Source organism: Orbilia oligospora (assembly GCF_000225545.1).
Source record: "Orbilia oligospora ATCC 24927 unplaced genomic scaffold scaffold00176, whole genome shotgun sequence".
NCBI classification, from domain to species: domain Eukaryota; kingdom Fungi; phylum Ascomycota; class Orbiliomycetes; order Orbiliales; family Orbiliaceae; genus Orbilia; species Orbilia oligospora.
In genome coordinates, this window is record NW_011645733.1 from 128,014 (window position 1) to 146,546 (window position 18,533).

Genomic DNA, 18,533 nt, shown 5'->3' on the forward strand with positions numbered 1-18,533 from the left:
CCTACCTATGGAATAAGGCCTCGGCTATACCCGACCACAATGCTGCCACTCCAAAGACCAATTTCCCATCAGCTCTTTATCCTAGAATGATAAGGTTTACCCGGCATTACATCATCGGAAATTATTTTAGATTTGGGCAAATTCATAACCCAAAGACGAAGTATAATATATCGAATGGAATCAAATTGCAACATCAGAATATCGCCTCTCTAGCGTTAGCCAGGCTGACAGACTATGTACCTATGTAAATAAATTTAAAGAGTACAAAGAAATGAATGATAGTATCGTATGCGTACAAGTACAACCGTGTGTATCAAGGAGTAAGGAATTGAAAACGCCGTCGCTATGCCGTATGAATATATAAAAGAGCGGTGGTTCAAAATAAAGAGTAACGATCAATCACCAACCAAAAGTTTGCAAACGCCTCCACATGTCTACCCCTGACCCCTAATGATGCGTTCGTAGAAGATAAACAAAGGTATCTTGAAAACTGAAAAGCGAGGGAAAAAAACAAAGAAGCAAGTTGTGATATGAACGGCCGTTATCGTGTACTGTGGCCAAGTTATGCGGTGTACCCCAAAAAAATGCAGAATAGTAAAGCAAAGGTAAGCTAAGTGGAATATTTGGGGGTACGCTCAGCGCCACCCTTCTCTCGATGTCTTTCTTGGTTGCGTGTGGGTATGGTGATTATGGTTATAGGATTGTTCATCGTATGCGAAGCTTATACTTCGGAGGATATCATCCCGAAGTGCATTTACGCTCTCTTGAACATTTCCATTGTTTTGTCGCAAGCTTTCTTCGACCTTGAACTCAGAAGGCGGGTACATTGCTCCGTCTCTAGAAGGCTTTCGACGGTCTGGTGGTGTACTGCCTAATGATGGAGTACCGGGCATATAAGCAGCCTCTGGTTCTCGAACCGAGCCCTCCCGGAACTGTGAGATGCGAGAGAGAAGACGCTGTTGAGAGGACCTCCCACTTCTCCGTTGGTTCGAGCTCGAGTTTTGTGTTTGAATGGTCTGGGATTCCATTTCCAAGTCTGAGGTGTCAACGGAGCCACGGTACCATGTACTCATGCCTTCACTTGTCTTCGAAATTGTTCTTGTTCGAACACTAAGCCAGGATTTGACGGTTTCTCCGTCTTTCCCATCGGTGCTCTCATCGATGCCAGACTGTAATTGAATGGTGCCCGGCTTTCTCCACTTCGCTGGGAAGAGAATCTTGAGAGCCGGACAACAAACAACTATCAGACCTATCGCCATTTCCATAGCTGTCCAGACAGCTATTGTTGGGATGTTGGCTTCGTCTCCGTTAGCAATGAATCTGCCGATGGTAATGCCGATGCAGGCAGCCCCGAGACCAAACAATGCCAGTATCCCGTTGAACTGTGGGCCTGGAAGATGTACCCGTAAGGAGTTAAGGAGAACGAAAGGGAATAGGTAAAGCGCAAAACTAGAGGAAATATGGAAAACCACAGGGACGAGGTCTGGAACGAGACCGGCAAAGCAAGTGGTACGGGCAGTCGAATCAAGATCCCAGTTTCTAGATATTGGTGTGCACCAAGCAAGATTTAAAACGATAGATATGATAAGTGTAATGATGGTATAACCGGTGATGAAATGGAGGACAAGTCGGAGTTTAGGGAGTCGAGAGCTGACGAGACTATAATAGAGAGCCAGAAAAGAGAATTTGACACCCCAGAGTTGAAGGATGTATGGGAAATAAGAAGCATAGCTGATCTACAATCGGAGACGATCTGTTAGCATTCTACCTAGTCGTACCTATCATCTGGTGGATAGATCTGAAATTAAATCTTACCTTCATCAGCGTCATCCGAGTATCGGGATCTGGTATCACATTTGACCAGTCATCCTTCCAAGAAAGATCATCCCGATACAACCCCCTCCTCCAAAGCTCATTGTCGCAAGTATTGGTTATCAGAAACATCAGCCATGTAAGGCCGATCAAGATGTCGCTAAAGCCGAGTCGACCAGCCCGATGCCGTGCAAATATTTTCAGCCCGACAAAGAGGAATGTGATGCCGAACACACCCCATTCGACTGCTATAGCGGCATCCCCTGACATTCCCATTTTTACTTGTTGGAAAGGAAGGAAATAAATCGATCTTCGCTGCTACCCGACTATAAGTTCGAAGTTGGTTTGTGCATCGCTTCTTTGTCGAAAAGATATCGAAGCGTTTACTTGTTAAACTGACGAAGGTGGCTGCGACCCACGATCTGGGGAAATGTCGAAGACTTGACGAATTGAAAGGAATTAAACTTTTTCTCCAGTTAGAGACGAGCCTGGGTGGTTTGGGGTATATATTCTTCGCCCAGTTCCAGAACTTTGCGAATACGAAGAGATTATACTATATAATCGTTCCTGGCCTAGGAAGTCGATCAGGTACAAGAAATGTGATATATGCGGCCTCGCGCTCGTGAAAACCGGTTTTCAATGACATTAAAAGGTTACAGGCGAGGCCGAGTTCCTGCAAGAAAAAGTCTTGGGAGTGAACGTGCACTGGTGGGCGAGAAGATGAACCAGGGTTGAACATTCACCGCACAGACAGACAAAACCCATGGTGCGGTAGGTCCCCACTCTTGGACCCACCATCAAACACTTTATCACTCGGTATTGACATGATATTTCACCGAGCGAGGGGCTGCTTGCTTCTGTTGTATAAGATTTTGACTCGCGCACTCCTCCAGAAGCACATAATCCTGCCAGAAAGGAGACTTCTGAAAGCCGTCGCAACCCTCATCTGCAGACCTCAAGGATGAAGCTGGAATCTGGAACAACGATTGAGAAGTGATCAGCAAAGACATGGGATTCGGCCGACATCGAGGCCAACTAATTATTCACACACCTATGTCTAGCGGACTTTATTAAGTTCAAGACGAAAGAAACACTAGGGTCAGGCACTGCAAATCCCACAGAAATTAGAACCTCGATTCATATTATTAATGAGAGGTTCTAGCAGTGCTACAGCGACAACTTGGCGGTTTATTCTTCGACTTGGAATGATTCCCACTTAAAATTAGGTAATGAAAATTGTCAAAAGGAAAACCAAGAAGAAAGAAAAAAAACTTCCGATCCCCAAAGTTTCCAGATGCAGTAGATCCAGATGCCGACGGGCATCCCGTTTACTTCATCAGGAAATTCGGCTGAGACAACCGGCAACCATTTTCAGGTTCCTGACTCTCTCCACGTTTTCGTCCGACGAAACATGCCCTCAGAATTCCGACTGCTAATTTATCGAACACACAAAAACATGCTAGTCCAGTTAGCGGGAAACGAACATCTGCTATTCGCTATCATATGGGACGCCCACTATCACTCAGGCGACGGGATGAAAGTGGGTCCGGAGCTTACTAGATCGAGACATTTGTCCGACCTTTTTCGCTGAATGCATAAAACGTGGAATTATCTCAGACGATTTCAGTCGGAATCACACGTTTGCGGACATGGAATTGATGATAATTTCAAAATTCCAAGAAAACGTTTTGGATGGTATTAATGATGGTGGGCAACCAAATCTTGGGTTGACGAGGTTCAAAAATATATGAACCCGCAGCAGAAGGTTTATCCGGTCCCAGTTTAATTTCAACCAGAAACTCGTGACTTCGAGGTGTGGCACATCAAGTTTGCCATCTTTGTTCGTGTTACGTGTCGACAATTGATTTCAAACCATCGATAAGATTGCCATTATTTTTTCAAAGTCGTAATAATAATTTCCAGCTGATGGCGGAGAACGCGGGTATCCTTGCAGCCGTTGGTATCGATATGCAAGCTGCGAGGATCGATGGTCTTGGGCGCATCGAGGCCGCGGGGCGAAAACTCCACCCGAGCTTCGCGAAATTAAAGATTCAGTTTCTACTGAAACAATCCCGTTCAACAAAAGCTAGCAGATATGCAGCTAGATATTGATGGCGGTGATGTCAGATGCCCACACACAATGGCAATTGTAAAGGATTTCCTCCGCGAGGAAATGGTGGTCAGAATTGTGGGATATCTCCCAGCAATCATTGTTAGACGGGCCCATGATCCGTAACGGTGGGATGAAAGATCAAATCATGAGATGGTGAGCTCCTACAGAGGTGGAACCGTTCAGCCAATGTCGAGTCGATGGGTGTCCAACTGTGCCGTTTGGCGGCGACCTGTGACCTTCGTTTGTGGTGAGGTTGTTACCCCTGAAATTCGATTCAAAACGCCATATACCACACTCTCAACACAGTGTGGTGGGCGGAATTTCCCATCCAGAAGCTGACATTAGGCAGACACTCACATCTGTTAGCGAAGCAGCCGAAGCACTCCGCTAGTCAATGTTCCAGGTCTTATGAGGCTGTATCGTTCTCGCCGATGACATCTTATATCGATCTAAGCTACAGCAACTCAAAAATTGAGATGTCGACAATCGGAGCTAATATCCCTCCGAATAATTACGAGTTCACTAACTCCGTCTTCACTTTCAAAAGATTATTTTGTGAACTAGAAACATTGAATTTCTATAGTTATTATTCTCCTATCAATAATGAATTCTACTCAGTTTTCAATATCTACAACGTACTGTGTATATTGTTGCTGATTCTAGTTTGCCACTATCCAATCAAATGTCATTATCCAAGGGGCTCTAGACCCAACTTGGCAACAACCATATTGCCTGTATTGATTGAGGCAAAAAGGGCTGAGTTTCACAAACTAGAACGATTGACATCTGTATGTATGTATCCATCAATGTCTCTGTCGACCTACCCGCCTCAAGCCACCAAAGTACTGCGCCTTCGCTAATGTGATTAGGCTTTTGTTGCTATAAATTACGTATGCCAAGTGATTCCTACTCTAGTTTTTGAATCACCTATTGAATGTAATATTTTCATTACTGCGCTGAATTAGATGGAGCTTTATACATCTGTAGGGTGCATGCAAGCTCGTGGTTGCTCTCAATAGTGTGATCGAAGGGAAGAACGTTGAGCCCGACATTCTACACAAAGCATATACACCGTAGATACATCTAGCTCGCTAGTCGCTTCTATCAATTGCAGGTTTACTCTGCGCGTAAGTCCACGCAAACCCATTTTAGAGAAAACCTGGGCTGGGATTTATTGGCGTGTATAAATTTACGTGGAAAGCGATAGTATTGAATTATATCAGAAGGTACACGAATTTATAGTTCATTCATGCAAACTAATCCACCCAGCCTGGCTTCAACGTTCTCTCTTGAGATCTTCGATTCAATCCTAGTATATTGAATACAATCATAATGTCCCAGCTATAGTAACCAAATTAAAGGTTTGCGGGCTTTAGGGTATCACTCCTACTATAGTACTAATTCAAGCCCGATAAAGGATGAAAGAAAGGTACTCAATATAGTCAATCGCATAAAAACTATAGGAACGTATATTAATAGTAATATATCCAACCGAGATGCCAGCATTGCGGGGTCTAGACCTACAAAGTCAGTATATCGGCTTTTCTTTCGAAGGTAATAAATGGTAGGAAGAAGATATTGGGTCGATTTCCTCATAGGTATTAATAAAATTGGTAAAATTTCGAGCTTAATGTTACAGCAGTCAAGTCCAATATTGTTGCATTTGTTGCTAAAGACCTTCAGGTCTGATTTCATCGAATCGGTCTATTCGGACGAGATACAATCTAAGCAGTATATCAATGAAGCTAGCAGACTATAGACTGGCCGGCTACATATAATACACTTAAACTCTAGTTCATTCATGCAACAATTAATGTTCGTAACCTCTTGCGCCATGAAAAGGCACTAATCTGTTGATAAGGGGGCTACCGATATCAAAGATTTCAACAATCAGGGACGCCATCAAAGTAGAAAACGATTAAGAAGTATACAAACTTAGATAATCCAGACGACAATGGTATCAATCGCTTCGACACCGACTCCATAGTGAAATTAATACCAAGGTTTTTCGGAGATAAGGTTTTAATAATTTTTTGATCTGGGCCTTGGCAACGGGAAGAACAGCGGCTGGTGTGGTATTTTGTGAAGCACTTAAGACGTTTATCACGATTTGCACTCTTTCGGACCTCGGATATTGTGACTGTATTGTCCCCCTTTCTTGCATTAATTAGTTCCGTCCGGTTTGGGTATCAGCATCACATATTCATGCTCGTATGATTCTCCACCACTTAGAGTGTCAGATCTGGAGGAGATATAACGACTTATGGCGTGAGCAGAGTTTGCGATAGAACTGGAAATCGACTAAGAATGTCGAAGTTTAGACACAAGCCTCTGAAAACAAGCGCTCCCCGAACCGCCTTGATTTTCACGATAGCAAGCAAATGAGCCCCACTTCAAGTACTAGAATCTTAAGTCCGCTTGATGCCGTTCCGTTCGAAGGAATCAAGTGGGGGGCACATCGATCGTCATTTGCCTTATCTACATATAATCCTTTGAAACGAGCGCTTGGACTTAGGCTCTGTGGTTTTCCCATCTCGTGGCTTTGGCGAAGGCCTAGAGCAATATTTTGTTCAAAATTGAATATTGATAAGTCCTGTAGGCGAAGTCCGCGGGTCCTATTATTTGTCGATTCACGGGCAGAGCCCGAACATACAGCGATTCGAGAGCCTTCTCTTAAAATACAGCCTCAATGAAGTTCAGAGGGCTATTCCGTTTCAATATTAACAAAGAAAAGAACTATATGATAATAAATCTTGATAACAAGGTTCATACGCCAAATTTGCAAAGGAGAGCTGGGCAGCCAGGTAGTTTGGAACTTTTGTGAATGTCGAGTACATCAAGATCGTACACCCTATGACACCGGATAGAACTAATTGGTGGTTATTTTAACCTAGTAGTCATAGTGTATAGTATTGAGATCCATTATCGCAGCTTTCTTGAGTACATTTTGAGCTTCCTAGGCCTGCTCGAGCGCTCATCTTGGTTCTGGACTATATGCCGTTCAGACCTAGCTGAACATGTTAACACTTTTGCTCATTCATATTATAGATAATAATATAATAACTTTTCTAGAGCCGACGCGACCATTGAATTTCTGTTAAAACTATCTTTATGAATTAATCCACTAAAGAAAGCCGGTATTATGAAGGCTATATGACTAACTACTCAACATCTATTTATCGTACATTCCACCCAAATCCGGTATTAAAACTCCAACATACAATAGATCTACAAGAGCCCAATAGAACGATGCATCCTAAGGATGTTGCGATGATGAGCCATCGAGTCCCAAGCTTCTCGCTTTTCACGGGAAGTCTTTGGGATATATTGGAAAGGAATTTCGCTTCGAGGGCAGCGGTTATCATGACCAGGTAAGGTGAGATTTTGGAAGTAAGCCCTGACTTTATCGAACACACACCAGTTTCGCTGACCAAGGATTCCGTGCTATAGAGCCAAAAAGTTAGTACTGTTTCATATCATTCCTTATATAGAAGTACCGGTGGGTATTAAACTTACACCAACAGCGTCAACATATATCATTTTGGCACCCTTGTGTAGCGTCCTAGCCTTCTCTGCGTTTTCAAAGGGAGTGACAGGGTCCTTTGAAAGTCCAACGAACAAAACCGGAGTTTTAGTAGCACCACCAATCTTGCCGCTGAATCTCCACTTTGGTCTGAGCTTGAGGCGACTGCAGATTCCGTAGACTTGAATGAAACGTTCACCGGATGAAACACTGTAGTTGTGAACGGTGTTGATAAATTCTTGAGGAACGGGCAAGTCACTTCCTACCATACGAGGATCATTTGAGTCTGAACACCAAGCCTCTAATGCGTTTTCTCCTCGAACTGGGTCGCTAGGGTCTGGTGGTCCTGTCCATTGAACACTGATCTCCTCCATATTCGCAGCGGTGGCATTCTTCGCTTTAACCAATGCTTCGACGGTCGCCAAAGTCTTGGCGTAGGCTGGGAAAGTGACGATAGCGTTATATGGAACTTGAATGAGAATGTTCTTCATAACTTCTTGTCCGACGGAGACATCAGTAACATTCGCCCAGTTTTCTTGAATACCTCTGGCGGTGTCGAAGTTTGCCCATAGATTGTTAAATCGGTCGCGGATAGCACCTGATGTGTGCCCAGTGAAGAAAGCGCATTTCTCCGGACCGGCATCGAAGCAAGTTGTGAAGAAAGTGGAAACGCCCTCGTCTGTATGTTGCAGAGTCGACCTGATATCGGCATTGTACCAATCTTCAAGGTCTACGACACTGTCAATAACAAACCGACCCACGTGCTGTGGGTACAAAGATGTAAACGTTTGGCCGACGACTGAACCATAGCTGAGACCGTAGTAATTGACAAGGACATTATCTTCAGGTTTTCCCTTAAGACGGGCGTCCGCCTTAGCTATCTGTAACATATCGAAAGCAACATTTGGGGTCGTCATGTAAGGAACAGCTTGATTATCAGCGTTTGCCTTGGCTTGGAGGAGTTCGTTAAACTCAACTCCCGACTCAATCACTGTATCGATCCATGCAGCCGGACGAGGTGCAATCTTGAGGCCATAGTGGTCTGGCCTGATAGCTCGCTTCCCTAGTTGTTCTTGGGTAAGATAGGTAGCGTTCTGTAGGTTTGGTGCTACAAGTGGAACACCGTTCCACCCGATAGCACCGTTGGGCTTGCTATATCCCATACCACGGGGGTCAAACCCAATGATATCCCAGCCAGGTCCAGTGAAGTTTGCGATTGTCTCGCCGTATGTGAAGATAAACTCAATACCCAAACCACCTGGGCCACCTGGATTGGTCAGGATTATGCCTTTGTACTCGCCCGAGCCACATTTTGCAGGACGTTTTATGATCGGAATTTCACTTCTCAATCCATTCTTGGGTTCAAGAGGGTTCAATGGTACAGAGAGGCGTGCGCACTCGTAAGTCTGGTTGCACGGATACCATTTTAAATCGACGGAAGCTGGGATCTAGCGGCGGAGGTTAGTCTCAAGCTTTTCAACGGCTGAAAAAGTCGTACTTACTGTGTCGAAGAAGTATTGTTTCTCGCCTGTGCAGGTGGGCACGGCAAATGCAAGATTTGGGACTATAGCAGCTACAGCTGCGAATAGATAGCTCTTCATATCAAAGCAATTCAAGGCGAAAAAATGAACTGACTAAATTTATTAAATGAATAAGTTATCAAGAGAGAAGAAAGGAAATTTTGAAAACGAAAATTCTTTGGAACTACCAAAGACGCTATGAGAACTACTGAGATGCAATGATATCGAGTAAAAAATATGTTTATTGACCTGCGAGGACTCTCCATCTTTTATATTTCGATGGTTCAATTATATCCACCTTGCAGTCAAAATTCGATCATCCCCCCACCCCCACAGCTGGGATTGAATCTAGGCTATCCGAGAGCATAGTATTTTTGGGGTAATATGAGAGGCTAAGGAGCCGCAGTGGTCGATCGTAAGTCGTGACGTCTGCAAACCCATCATGGTAGGCCGGTACTAATCAATCATTTCCCATGATGATATTACTAGTACTAGTGCAATATGCGCAATGCCTGTGTTTGTCATCAATGCGAGATTCCGGCCAAGAAACCCTGTATCGTATAAATTATCGATGTTTTAGTAGTAAGGCGAATTGAGACATCGTGCTCCTCGAATATTAAGTTTTTTTGATAACACTATGGGTCGAGTGTTTTAAAACTATAGCACCGGGGTTTATACAATGTGCGTCGTCGATGTCATGGCGGTGCAAAACTTACCTCATTGAGCCTCGTATCCTGTGTAAACAAGGTACACTACCGGCGCCGGTCCTAGCGCTGGCCAGCCTACCACAGGCGACGATCTGCCGGAAAAGCATACCCAGACCCACCCCGGAAAGGCAAAACTTTCTACAAGCCGAGATAGACGACTAGATCTGCTCATAAAATCTAGATTTGGAGATTCATCATCAATTAGAATGTGCTGTGCAGAATCGAAGTCGCGAAATCTGCCTACCGATTCAAATTTTGCCCGACGGGGAACTTTCTCCATCCGGCTTTGATTTGCTTCTAGAACCAAAACTCCGGTCGATAACTGGACTTCGTTCCATGTTTCCCGTCATCAGCACTCGCTACACTGAACTGCCGAATTTGAAGACTGACACGCGGTGCCAGGCATCTTTTTAATACGTTGATTAGATTGGGTTTAAATAGAGGATGTGGTATTATTAGCGTCAGCCAAGCTGACAAGCCCAACCTTGTCAGGATTCGGGCCCAACGCAAGGAAGTCGTCTAACGACTCCGTTCAGTTCTGTAACAACATTGTATCAAGCCCTCCATGCCCGCAGAAGGGCTTACGAATAGGTCTGTGGTTAATTTGGGCTCATCTTAACCTTTAAATATCAGATACTATTAATTGGTACTTTAATTACTGCGGCAAAATGTGTGTACGTATGCATCTCGTAAATTAGAGGATACACGACCTTCTTAATATATTGTGACTGACGAAGCGCTGCAGATTTCCTATACTTACAAACCATTGTATTATCAACAAAAATTAATACATCAAAAGTCTAAACATCTGCACCTGCCATTAAGTCCTTTCATTGTCAGGCTGATAAATATTGTCGGCAGTTCGAATTTGAGGGAAACGAGACATATATTCATTACCGAACTAAGAGGTATGTTTAACCGGTTCTGGCAGTACTAAGCGGGTTCGGATCGTGCTGAGTTTCTGATAGTATGCTGACGTCACGAAGTTCCCCGGCAAGTTCGAGGTTAGTTGAAGCGGAGTCGAACCAATTTTAAATTTTCTATACAAATTTATGTTAGCTCTTTAACTCTAGTCGGATTTTCTACATAAATAAAACTATTTGCCTTATGATTGATCTTGTTACTTAGCGAGCTCTAGGTATATATATAGGCTTAGTGCCCGCTTGTGCCGACAGCTTGATATGATCATCTCGAATACGACCTTTCGTCCTTTTGAACCTGAATCTAGAAATTCGATAAACTTACCAATCACCTTGCCAAGCTCCGAAGCTCCGGATTCTCGGATAACCGTAATAAGAAAATCGCCCGATTGATAAGCCGTCACAGGCGCATATGCGTGTGGTTGAGGAGTACTCGAGTGCAACTGCCGTTCAGTCGTTCTAGCGCATATAACAGTCGAATTCAAATGAAAAAAAGAGTACAAACCTTAGATTGCCGCATATTCATTGTATAGAATGATGTCAAGAAGCTCCTAATCAACGGGGGAATAATTTATCAAGACAAATCATGACTTTCCCAACATTTCCTGTCGTTTACGATTATCTTATGATATTTTTAACAGTCGGAGCCGGTGCGCCGGTGTTGTAGTATAAACGAAAGCGGCTCGCGGGGCCGCGGGGTAGACGGTCGCGGTCAATTGATTTCAGAACTACCTAATGTACCTACTAAGAAAGTACTTAGGTATGCGTATAAAGAAATTATGTCATGCATATGGTCTGGATCATGCATACATATTGAAATGGAAAGAATGTAGCTCCGTAGCTTAGCAATCAATTAATTGTTTATATACCTCACTCGTACTTATGAATCAAAACCAATTCTCAAGACCTTAACAAATTATATCCACCTAGACGCAATTCACAGCGTTTGATTACGAGACTGAATAAAATCGGTGTCGCTTCAAAGCCAAAAAGCTAAGCTAATCGATATTATTTCGATAATTTAACATCTGTGTAACAGTACACGCAACGCAAAAAAAACCACAAGCTCACCTCCAAGATGCCAAATTCAATGCTCCTCAGAGGGGGTATCGCCTTAATTCATGGAGAAAACGATGTAGTTACCGCGCAAAGGACAGACATTTTGGTTTCTGGGGGGAAGATCAAAAAAATTGGAGAATCCATTGAAGCTGGAGGCGCTGAAGTCATCGATTGTACTGGAAAACTTATCTCACCTGGCTTCGTTGATACGCACCATCATTGTTGGTACGTAAGGGAATAGCACTTCTCATTGAAGTGAACTTAAATTTATTAGTATGATTGTGGTTTGATGGGAATTCTAATGGAGGTCTTGGAGAAACAGGCAAACCCAGTTGAAGGGCAGGCATGCGAACCATATGCTTCTTGAATACATTCCAACAGGTTAGCTAAATCTATAGAAAGAAAATTGATGATACATATGAAGAAAGTACTAATATCGGAATATAGGGAACCTTACTGCATTCCTCTTCGGACCTGACGACGTTTACCTTGGAGAGTTGGGTGGTCTTATGGAGCTCATTGATGCCGGTGTCACCACGGTAGTTGATCATTGTCATGCTATTTACTCTCCAGAACATGGTATGTGACATATCTCCCGACTAGAATTAAGTAGTTTAAAGCTGTTAACAAACATATAAATAGCCAACGCTGCTTTGAAAGCTACTGTCGAATCCGGTATCCGCTCAGTCTTCTGCTACTCCTCCGCATTCCTTATCTCCGAATGGGACCAAAACTCAACATCGATAGATCAAACCCCACTCCCTGACTGGTTTCTTGCACATCTTGTCAAACTTGCCTCTCAGAAACATGCTGAAGGGCGAGTCGAGATTGGTTTTGGCTGGGACCACTTTTTCCTTGGTGAAGAAACCAATAAGATGGTATTTAAGACTGTCCGTGACGCTGGAGTTAAATTAATCACGACGCATTGGGTGAATGAATCGCCAATCTTTGGACCCCGGTCTAGTATCACCACAATGGACCAGCAGAGCTTAGTGGGGCCAGATATTTTGGTGTCACACGGTAACCAGATGAACGACGAAGATGCCACTATCTTTAAAAAACACGGGATGTCAGTTTCATCAACACCAATGACCGAGCTTCAGATGGGACATGGGCTTCCTATTTGTTACGACCCACGATTCGAAGATTGTGCTAGTCTCGGAGTCGACTGCCATTCTTCGGGCGCTGGGGACATGATCACACAAATGAGAGTCGGGTTACAAGCTGAACGTGGGGTCTTCAATCAAAAATACGTTGAGCAGGGGAAGAATCCTTCTACATGCAAGCAGACCGTCGAGAATACTTTTAACCTAGCTACAATCAAAGGGGCGAGAGCTTGTAAGTTAGGAGACAAGGTCGGATCGATTGCAGTTGGGAAGTCAGCGGACTTTGTCATCTTCGATACAGAGACCCCAGCGATGATATGTGCTGCTAAAAGGGACCCTATCGCAGCGATTGTTCTGCATTCGAGCATCAGGGATATTGACGCGGTCATCGTTGATGGGGTTGTTAGGAAAGCCAACGGGAAGCTGCTACCCGTTGAAACAAAGGAGAAGGAACTATTGAATTGGAAGGATATTGTCGCTCAATTAGAAGAAAGCTATGAACTTATCGAGGGGAAAGCGAAAAAGCTTAACTATGAAGAGGCGACGAAGACAGTTGGTAATGCTTTTCAATTAAACTGGAATAGATTCCCGACAATCTAATGGAGGATATGGTACTTGCCGGGCCGATATTTAGTTTGCGTGTATGAATAATCGGATAAATATGCACGCAGACAAAGACCCGAGGGCTAGCCTCGAATATAGGCGGCGTTCTTGAGGCAGAGTCAAGAGGCACTGTGTCATATGGAAAGTAATGAAAATGTACCTGTTCATTAACTCAAAAACCTCGGCGGCTTTTTGTGGTTATACGAGATCATTTGTGATAGGATGTTCCAGACCCTTACTTGAAATGAATGCACCAATATGTGCTACTAGCTAGCCTATCGGTAGAGCATCAACATGATCAACTTCCTGGTACAAATTCGAACATGGGAGTCTCCCTGCAGCCATGGTTGACTATGCGGCAAATAATGGTGATGTATAATATTTGATCCGTATCAATGTACACGTAGCTATCTGCTGGGATATATCTATCTATATCTCAAGATCTTAAGATATTATGGCTAGTTCATATATAGATATTTTCAAACAACTGTTGCATAATCTGGTCGGTTTGAATTGTTTAGAAATAATTTTTAGCCATAGGAATTCCGAATACTCATCCAGACTTACGGCGAGACTTGTAGTCGATCTCTGTAAAAAATTAAAAAAATAAATAGAGAAAAAGAAAAAGAAATACTAGCGCCTTGATAACGGAATAACAACATTGAATTCGTGTCTAGACGAAGAAATTAAAGACTAGAACATAAATGATGTGTGCATTGCTTCTACAACCCCGCCTTGATTCGATGCTACCATGCAGCACCCTGCATTTATGTATACATACAAATATTTTCATGCAATTGTGGAATATTGAATTTATAGCCCAATTGGCCTATCAAAGAAAGTATTTGCATCCAGCCCTGGTTTGATTTTCGTTTTTACGTATTAATCGTGCGACGTAGGCAGATGTACTTACTGACCCAAGCTACTATGGTACTAACATCCCCGATAAAGATATGATGAGCGAATACCTGATATGATTGTTGTAGTATCAATGAGTCAAATTTAGCTAGAAGCCAAAACCTTTGTGCCCTTGAAGATAATTAAATCCGAATTGGCCTTCAGGCAGTGCAGTGGGTTTTGTCTATAAAAGGACACTATTTCCTTCCTATCCATGATCCAACAATAAAATATCCTGTCATTCATATTGAGAAACACAGCTCGCCATAGAAGGACTTACGATTTTACATATATTCATAAATACCTTTTATCTCTTCATCGATATATATACGCGAATAAAGCGCTGTAACGTCTTCCCTACATCCCAACAGGCCCTATAAGATCGTCTTCAACGAATCGGAGGAACATAAGTTAGTCCTGGGAGCTAGTGAGGATAGTAATGGACCCGACAAAGAAATTGTTGGTTACCCAGCGGATACCCAGGGAGATCATGTAGTAAGTCTCGTCCTAGAATAATATGTCGGTCGAGTTAGCTATCATTTTAGCTAGCTTCGGTTCTAGACACACGAAGCAATAGTTTTACCAGGTTAGACTTAAGCTAAGAACACTTTCATTGCTAGATTTGGATTCTTAAACCCCGACCGGGATTTGATTCGAGCTTCAAATTAGAGTGTGGGGGATATCAAATTTTCGATGAAGATGGAAAAATATGGGGAACTAAGGAGGAGGAATACCGACCTGAGTTGAAACACGCTTTCTGGGGTATCGTGGCCGACCAAGGTACCCAGAGTCAAGATGAACCAGGTTACTTGTAAGTTACTATGCAATCCAGGAAGGAGGATACTCGAAGAAGATTAGAGCGCTGACATCTCGATAAATCCAGAATTAAGGATCCTATTGGGTCTTCTGCCTGGAGCTTCGCTGGTATTAAGGGATCCCAGGTGGGTACACCGTTGTTTCTAGAATTAAATTCCGCCAAATCACTAAATCGGATTCGTGCACCGCTAATGGTTGATGTGTCGTAGATAATCCTCCGTCCAGCACCCCCTAATAATCAGAAGACCCATCCTTCACAGCTTTTCACCTTCATTCCAGTGCTTTGATTCTAGATTTGGAACGCTAAATCAGGAGATTCCTAGTAATGGGTCAATGGGGCATACATATTTTTCTATACAAACAGGATAAAAACATTGTACACGACTAGACTTTTCAAGATACCTCATACATGTATGTGTGATATGTTGTCAGTAATAGTTGCATATGAATAAACCTGTTATATCTTCAGTGCATGAGACTATAATACACGAGCCGAAAGTATAGCGTGGATTTCGAAATTTGAGGTGAGTAATTCAAAGAGAATTAGGTCATTACATCACGATCCGATATCCTGATTCCTGTCAGTTCGTTAAAGTGATGTATGAATGGCATCCATTATTAGACTATATGTGATTTTAACCTCATGGGCCCGAGGCTGAAGTGGTTCAAGCCTTCCTTTAAATCCCTATCTGAAATATAATAGACACAAAAAGAGTTTTCTTAAAGAGAATCTAAAATGAATTCGAACTAACATGCCAGCATTTTAATGTTAACAGCTTTATAGCCTAGTTGTCCGAAGCTGCACACTAGAGGAACTAGTTACAGATGAAATGAAGTTGTACATACTATGGAAGAGCTCGAGAGTTGGGATGGAATCCCCTTCGATCCTGCCGTACCAGTTCGCGACTGCCGTCCCGAAATTTCTGGGACAGACCGCGGCCTAGACCAGTAACCCGAAGAGCTGCGGACCCGCAATTGAGGGATTATCCGACCAATGAATTCTGGTACCTGCACGTTATTGGCAACGCGTCATGGGGAACGTTAGGAATCCTTCTGTGCAGCTGTGCCCATTGCGTCGCAGTAAATTTTATGCAGGATTCAATTCGGGTTCCACCATGTTGGTTTTGCTCGATCGGATCGGATCGATCGACGCTAACAAGCGAGCCCGCAATCTAGATCAGTCAATTTTGGAAATGATTCGCTAATTTAGGACCCTTCTGTATATCCCTTGCATGAACTGGTATGTATTAATGCATTGATTTCATGCATGCCGTCGACCCGGGTGGGGTAATTGGATAGGTAGTAGGCATATGTACATGTACATGTACCTGTACAACTGTTTCGTATAGATGTGTGCGTAGCATATGTATAGATGTTAAAATGTTAACATGTTCACAGTCGACTTGAGACCCGTGGGTGCATTAATGTCGAACCACCATTGCGATACCGGTTAAATTTAATTCACTCATATGGCCATATGTGGTAGGCTCTGGGCTTGTAAAGCTGTAAAGGTCGGGTCCTTTCCGGCTAGAATAAAGCGTCGAAAGGCTCAACATATTTTAGCAATTAGAGGTACGTAGCTATACATCTAATCACAAAATTTCAAATGGAGTTAAATTTAAAACGGTACAATACTTTAATTTTTGTGTTAGGATCTGTGAGCCGACAGAAAAGTTAGAAACGGTATAGATTCGGACTTTTGTAATTCTTAAAATAAAGAAGAAGAAATTATATCATGGTAGGTGGGACTGCATACAGTTCCAATGTTACTATGATCACAGCCATTGAGGAGTTCCAAGCGTAAATTCTCCCATTTCATGCAAAAGGTTCAAAAATCATGATATCTGGATATTGCCTCTCAAACTCATGAATTTTAGCATAATGCACCCTAGAAGAGACATCACCTTCTTCATCGGTGTGATCCCGTAGTATATAATATTCATTTTCCGGTTCCGTATCCAGGGCATCTTCATACGCTTTGAGGAAACCAGTATGATTGAATGCCTTCAGATTTAATGGTTCCTTAATCGGTTCAGGCATAATAGCATGAGTATCGCTACTATCTTCATGTTGACAAATAGTGGCAAGATATCTGTCATAATCGGGAGATTGGAGTAGCCGGTCCACAGAGTTCGCCCAAGATTGTAACAAAATCCATAAATTGCCAATAACACTTGTAGTGCAGTCTAGGCTACCGTATGGGAGTGGGACGTAGTGGGTTGTGATTGATATGGCTCGTAGTTTTGGTAGCTATATATAATCCCTTTTGTTAGCACTCCAAGTCGGAACGCGAATTGGATGCTTAATCCATAGGTATATATACCTGAGTTAACATCATAACATCTCGATGACAGATCGGCAATGAAATCTCTTCGAGGCTTGAAAAGGTGATTAGATCAATAACCGAGAAGCCGTCATCATGTTCGGCGGAGGAGGAGGAGGAGGTATTAGCTGAATCGCTGGGAATATTGCCCGAAGGGAGCTCAGCTGGACAGTCAGTGTCTCGTGTTTGACGCTGGGAAATATATATCGATAGTCTGCGTAAAGTTTTACCGTGCTTTATGATCGCATTTCTTTGAATTCGGGTTTCCCTATCAATCTTGAGGCGAAGATTCTCATACACGAGCATCTGTAATGTTCTAGGGAGGGAGTATAAGACTTGGTTAAACAATTCAATCGAACATGACTCCGAAATCATTAACGATCTCAAATTAGTCAGATTTGGCGCAGCAGCGTGGAGAACTTTGCCTGCATCAAAGCAATTCCTTATAGAAAGAGATCGGAGAAAATTGACTTCTGTAAACTGATCAAGGCCGTATGGAAATCCAATGCTCCAATAGGTCTCTGTACGACTTTGCATATCAAGATATTCCAACTGGAGTAGTCCTCCGGGCTCCTTTGATGCAGGTAGAGGGGCTAAATCAACAGCGTTATATCTCCCAGGTGTGTTTAACCTCAAAGAGATAGATTTGAGCTTCTTAGTGGCTCGAACAAGTTTCCACCAAGCGTGATCAACTTCACGCCGAATCTTTAGATGTTCGAGTAGATTTAGTTGACCAAAGGATAATGTATTGAGGGTAGGAGAAGAATTAGTCTCCATTCGTCCCCGTCGTCGTGAAACGCTTCTGGTTTTGGTGCGTCTGTGTGTATGCTCAAGGCTTCTGAGGCCATTAAACTTTAGACATCCTGGTAGAACTCCGCTATATCCCATTCTGTTTGAATCATGCGTATTAGTCTAAATCCTCTAGCATCGAGTTGTATAATCAGGGCGCTTCGTCACAATTCAGCCCTCCGGTGGATACCCTTGATAATTCAGCTCACGTACTCTATCGAAAAAAGTTGATTTTTATCAAGTAACCACAGAAAAAACACCAGAAGAGCCCTCGATTTAACGTTTAAGTAGTTTACGCTTGGTAACCATCCTATATCAACTGGCGCTGCCCGGATACTGAGATGT

The 18,533-nt window shown here is 43.1% G+C and overlaps 5 protein-coding genes across 5 annotated transcripts; 2 read left to right on the forward strand and 3 right to left on the reverse strand.

The window, feature by feature from the left end:
* Positions 1-635: 635 nt before the first annotated feature.
* Positions 636-2,088, reverse strand: AOL_s00176g42 (uncharacterized protein; the record flags this gene model as incomplete). The annotated part of the gene is made up of 2 exons (XM_011128178.1): positions 636-1,736; positions 1,816-2,088. 2 exons carry the CDS (start codon positions 2,086-2,088, stop codon positions 636-638), a joined length of 1,374 nt encoding a protein of 457 aa, XP_011126480.1.
* Positions 2,089-7,153: 5,065 nt separating this feature from the next.
* On the reverse strand, positions 7,154-9,049 carry AOL_s00176g43 (uncharacterized protein; the record flags this gene model as incomplete). The annotated part of the gene is made up of 3 exons (XM_011128179.1): positions 7,154-7,369; positions 7,442-8,896; positions 8,951-9,049. The coding sequence occupies 3 exons, from the start codon at positions 9,047-9,049 to the stop codon at positions 7,154-7,156; spliced, it is 1,770 nt and encodes a 589-aa protein (XP_011126481.1).
* A 2,624-nt stretch (positions 9,050-11,673) lies between these two features.
* AOL_s00176g44 (uncharacterized protein) lies at positions 11,674-13,360 on the forward strand (the record flags this gene model as incomplete). Its single annotated transcript, XM_011128180.1, has 4 exons — positions 11,674-11,879; positions 11,977-12,035; positions 12,102-12,233; positions 12,297-13,360. 4 exons carry the CDS (start codon positions 11,674-11,676, stop codon positions 13,358-13,360), a joined length of 1,461 nt encoding a protein of 486 aa, XP_011126482.1.
* A 1,417-nt stretch (positions 13,361-14,777) lies between these two features.
* Positions 14,778-15,363, forward strand: AOL_s00176g45 (uncharacterized protein; the record flags this gene model as incomplete). Its single annotated transcript, XM_011128181.1, has 4 exons — positions 14,778-14,783; positions 14,881-15,071; positions 15,144-15,201; positions 15,286-15,363. 4 exons carry the CDS (start codon positions 14,778-14,780, stop codon positions 15,361-15,363), a joined length of 333 nt encoding a protein of 110 aa, XP_011126483.1.
* A 1,528-nt stretch (positions 15,364-16,891) lies between these two features.
* AOL_s00176g46 (uncharacterized protein) lies at positions 16,892-18,287 on the reverse strand (the record flags this gene model as incomplete). Its single annotated transcript, XM_011128182.1, has 2 exons — positions 16,892-17,326; positions 17,400-18,287. The coding sequence occupies 2 exons, from the start codon at positions 18,285-18,287 to the stop codon at positions 16,892-16,894; spliced, it is 1,323 nt and encodes a 440-aa protein (XP_011126484.1).
* Between the last annotated feature and the right edge of the window lie 246 nt (positions 18,288-18,533).